Source organism: Adiantum capillus-veneris, chromosome 9 (assembly GCF_014529385.1).
Source record: "Adiantum capillus-veneris isolate H3 chromosome 9, ASM1452938v2, whole genome shotgun sequence".
In the NCBI taxonomy this organism is placed as follows: Eukaryota; Viridiplantae; Streptophyta; class Polypodiopsida; order Polypodiales; family Pteridaceae; genus Adiantum; species Adiantum capillus-veneris.
In genome coordinates this window covers 33,042,921-33,047,620 of record NC_140939.1, presented here as the reverse complement: position 1 = coordinate 33,047,620, position 4,700 = coordinate 33,042,921, and the positions used below count along the sequence as shown (strand labels likewise).

Below are 4,700 nucleotides of genomic sequence, written 5' to 3'. Positions count from 1 at the left end.
TGGGTGGCGGGATCTCGAGGCGCACTAAATTTGACGAACAAAAAAAATGAGGCGCGCCCTCGAAAAAATGAGGGACACTAAACTTGGCCAACACGAAAAACGAGACGCACCGTTGCGATTTGAACCCGTGACTTCAAGGTCCACGTTTAGGGTTACATGGGCTAACCACCTCACCCGCGCGTACATTGTGTATCCGAAATTGTTTTTACGATGTAATATTGTGAGTTGATATGCATTGCCCACGTTGTCCAGATTTAGTGTGTGTCCAAGTTTAGTTTTTGAGCAGTCCACGTTTAGTGTGTGTCCAGGTTTAGTTTTTGAGCAGACATCTGCGACTCGATCTTTTCGATCTTCGTGCGTGAACTCTCACTGTCAATCCCATTACTCTCCCCTGCATAAAATATAGGTTATACTTACTATTGAGGGAGCCTTGAGGGACAGATGGTTACATCAGAGCGTAGTTAAAAGTACCTAGTAGTGTACTATTACTAGAAGCCATGCTTTGATTCAGCTTACCCTAGAGAACATAACACAAAAAGGGATTGTCATAAAAACTCATTAATAAGACGTGTGCACATGTATGTGTCCATATTTATCTTTCTTTAACGACAATTTAGATGTTGATATGGAGGAACTTTCTCTGCTTGCTCTGTCGGTTATGCCTCCGTGTAAAAGATGAACTGAATGTATTTTTTTGGCCATGGCTCAATGTGAGCATGGTGCTACTGTAGTTGTTTCTATATAATTTATTTTCTCACATATTATGAGGTTTGCAAAAAAAAAAAAAACAATTTGGATCACGCACACATATTTCGATTGAAACTATACTATGGTCACGTGAATGATCACGATCACGCAAAGCTTACTTATTCATTCAACCTCCCAACTGTCTTGAACTTCACAACTATGCCAAAATCGGCATAGTTACAAAGGGTAGGCATAGTTATTCATGTAATGCTCTTTTTTGCGTGTGACCAAGAATGAGGCTTAGTTATCAATTCAAATAACTGATAACTAACCCTCGAGTGACCACCACATTATTCAACCGGAAACATAGAAAATCATTCATGTAAAAGACTAAGCTACAACTCTCTAGTTACTCTCTCTCCCTCTCTCTCTCTCTTCTCTCACACACACACACACACACACATGAAAGTACACCCCTCATATAGTGTCTTAGAAAAGGGTGCTTGCCTTGTCTTGTGGCCCAAGTCTAGTGGTTTTTCAAGATGAGTCCCTACCAATTTTCATACTACTAATGGCAATATGCTAAGTTGCCACTTGCTAATCATAGACATGCATGGAGCATTCTTTAATGAAATGACCATGGGGTCACACACATGCTTTAACGCGGCTGGTGGATACATTTAAGTTTCTCACATGCATAAAAGCACGGCTACTGGCACGACCTGATTGGCAACTTAGCAATATAGTGATCGTGTGCATGTATGTATTAGCCACACAAGAGATTTAGTGTGTGTGTGTGTGTGTGTGTGTGTGTGTGTGTGTGTGTGGTATAAATAAGGAGAGGAGATTGCTAACATTGGAGTCTAGTAGATTGGTTATCCTAGTTCCCTCTTGACTAAGAGCTCTTGAGTTCAAGACTCATCCAATAGATTTACTCGATATCTTTGGAATGTCCCTATGCCATTCAAAACTCATCTTCTACCGCAATCATTTCTACACATTCTTGAGGATGGGTTTATTGCTCAAACCATTATTATATATGGATGCACATCTCTTTCATGATATACGAGTTGCCACTGAGCAGATTTTCAGTTCTCCTAAAGCTACAACTAGAGACACAGATGGGAAAAGATCCAGTGTCATTGCCATCACATGTAGAAGAGAAAAGAAAATGAAGAAGTTCAATGAAAAAGGATATAGCTATGCTTACTATGGGTCAAACTAGACTTGTTTCAATGTTTTTTTGTCTCCCAACTCTATCGACACCGGCTCATGATTAACAATTAGTCATATAGCTAAGTGCCTTGATGGGAATGCAAACATGACGTGGTCAGCATGTGCCCAGTCAATCCTTCCACCAAAGAGTCTTTAATGTCGGCCCCTTATGCAAGTGTCCAATTACCCAAAACATTCATAGCCTGCAATATCATCGGTGGTACAACCAAAATAAAAAATACTTACCTACAAAATGCAAAACATCTCTCTTGACATGTAAATCAACTGGAAAACCTCTTAAATTTGGATAAAGTGTAAAATCCTTCAAGCATCGGTCAATACTAAACAAGTTTCACCCACAATTTTGCACTCTAAAAACGAACTAGAGGAAAAACAAAACCCTGCAAAGCTGCATACCTCACAACTAACTACGATATATGTCCTACCAACACAACACAACACTACACTTGGTTTAGTTAATATACTGAAGAGTGGATACATGCACTTAGTTGCATTGGCCACTTGAGTGTGTGTGTCTCAGAAGCTCTTTGTATCACTCCTTTTGTGTCACTACACCTACCCTTCTAAAAGCTTTTCCCCCCGAGACACATGTTGTGCTTGAGGTTGATTGTATATTCTTTTTGGGAGTTAATATAACATCTCGATTCACAATTGTGAGTGGCCCAAAAAAAAAAGGGACACATTAGTCTTAATCCTTTTGCTATAAAGGAAGGAATTTGACCAGAGCTTTCTGTATTTAAAAATCCCTTACAAAAACAATAAATACGTCACTACGTTCATAAACACTACTTTCATAAACATGACCACTTACCACTAAATAACATCACATCCTCCTCCATTAGTCTCCCAATCATGATATGCCACAAAAATGAACCAAAAATAAACTTTACCCCACAAAGTTTTGAATTCCTACCACCTCACAACTAAGATAAATGTACTACTCACAACATACAGATGCAGGGAATGAAGAAAAGAACTCTGAAAGAGGTCTGAAGCCCAAGAATGTATCTATATAATTGATAAGGGGAGAAAGTATAAAATCCGCTTTCGAGAACAACAATTACTTCCCTTAACAACTGCCATAAACACTCCAAATCATGATATGCCACAAATGCTACCCTAAAGATATAAGTTATCTACGGACAAAATCAGCATATGAAGATCACCATCAATTCATTAACACTTGTGTCCTTGCCTTCTCTTTGAGAGAAATGCCTTCATTGTGAGGGCTATACAAAGCATTAAAATACTCTACTGAAACTTGAAAAACTCCAACTTTAGTAATTATAGACCTGCAATTAGGACACTGCCAATGCGCCTCTAGCCAAGAGACCAAACAATTGCGATGAAATCGATGCTTACATGGAAAGCATAGAACTGTGTTTCCCATCGAGAGGCTTTCGAGACAAATTGAGCAGACATCAGGCTCTGAATGCAAGTCCTCGTCCGCCTCTTTGCAAGTCTTGAAGCACACGAGCTTTTTCGGAAGCCATTTGTCTATCTTGGAGCCTGAAAATTTTCTTGTTGTATGTTGTGTATGTACAGTCGACGAACTGCTGCCTATGGACTTCTTTGCAAATTTACATGGTCCAAATTCCTCTTGTCGGACCCAAGCTGACGAGGATGAGGACCTGACAAAACATCCAAATAGCTCTACTTTTGAGAGAGAGAGAGAGAGAGAGAGAGAGAGAGAGAGAGAGAGAGAGAGAGAGAGAGAGAGAGAGAGCCATGGATGCGCATGCAAAAACTAGCACCTTGCTCAGAGTCTCAGACCTAGCCATTCTGGTTCTGGACAATTTGCAGATCAAAGGGGAAAAAATATATGCAAGCAGTACATAGATCATCATAGGAGACAAGCAAAACCCTAATAACATGTGCATTAATTACCTCAAGATTTGGGTCACAAGAGGGGCCCCTGCACGTAGCCGGGTGTGGAGGCGGGCTCGTGCAGCCATAGCAGATGCATATGCAGCATCTTCGGAGCTCTCCGACGAAGTATCTCTGCTATTGTAATTTAACCCGGTTGCTCTTGCTGTTGTCTGTATCACTCGAGGCAACTGCAGGGGGAAAAAGAACCAGCGATAAGGACCAGGCGAAAGAAACTCTCTCTCTCTCTCTCTCTCTCTCTCTCTCTCTCTCTCTCTGTGCGCAGCTCACCTTCTGGGCCGGCTTGTGGTGAGGACGCGAGGGGATCTCAGAGGCGCAACGGCGATGAGGGTCGCGGTGGCGATGGTGGTGGGGATGCCGAGCAGCGGGCGGGGGAGAAGGAGGGGACCTGCTGGGAGGGAGTCGCCGCCTCGACAAAACCGCAGCGGCTATGAACATCTGCAGCAGAAATGGAATGTGTATGCTTCAAGCCTCGGTGGACTGTACTTTCTGTGTGACTTTCCCAAAAAGAGCGTCGCGTTGGGCCCCCCACATCTTTAGCAGGGATGGACGGCCCACATTCATCGACCGATCTGGGCTGTCGATCGTTCTAATATGAAATGGTAGAGAAAATGAAAGGCATAAATACCATTACGCACAGCGCTCGATCCTCCCGGACAAGTGGAGGAAGGGGGAATGCGCAGTCACGCCGCATGTGAGAGAGGTAAGGGGAAAATGCACCAGAATGATGGCAAAGTGACTGCATATGTACATGGCATTAACCTAACAAAATGCACCGGAATGATGGCAAAGCAACTGTAGATGTGCAGGGCATTAACCTAACGCAATCCTCGGCGAACCTTCATAAGTGAACCATTGTAAGATTTGCCGAGTATGCTGGGATTTATGAA

The 4,700-nt window shown here is 42.4% G+C and overlaps 1 protein-coding gene across 1 annotated transcript; it reads right to left on the bottom strand.

Annotated features, from left to right (window-relative positions):
* Positions 1-3,075: 3,075 nt before the first annotated feature.
* LOC147450310 (uncharacterized) lies at positions 3,076-4,299 on the bottom strand. The gene is made up of 3 exons (XM_086519576.1): positions 4,081-4,299; positions 3,811-3,980; positions 3,076-3,554 (listed from the first exon to the last, which is right to left on the bottom strand). The coding sequence occupies exons 1-3, from the start codon at positions 4,246-4,248 to the stop codon at positions 3,092-3,094; spliced, it is 801 nt and encodes a 266-aa protein (XP_086375702.1). The 5' UTR covers positions 4,249-4,299; the 3' UTR covers positions 3,076-3,091.
* Between the last annotated feature and the right edge of the window lie 401 nt (positions 4,300-4,700).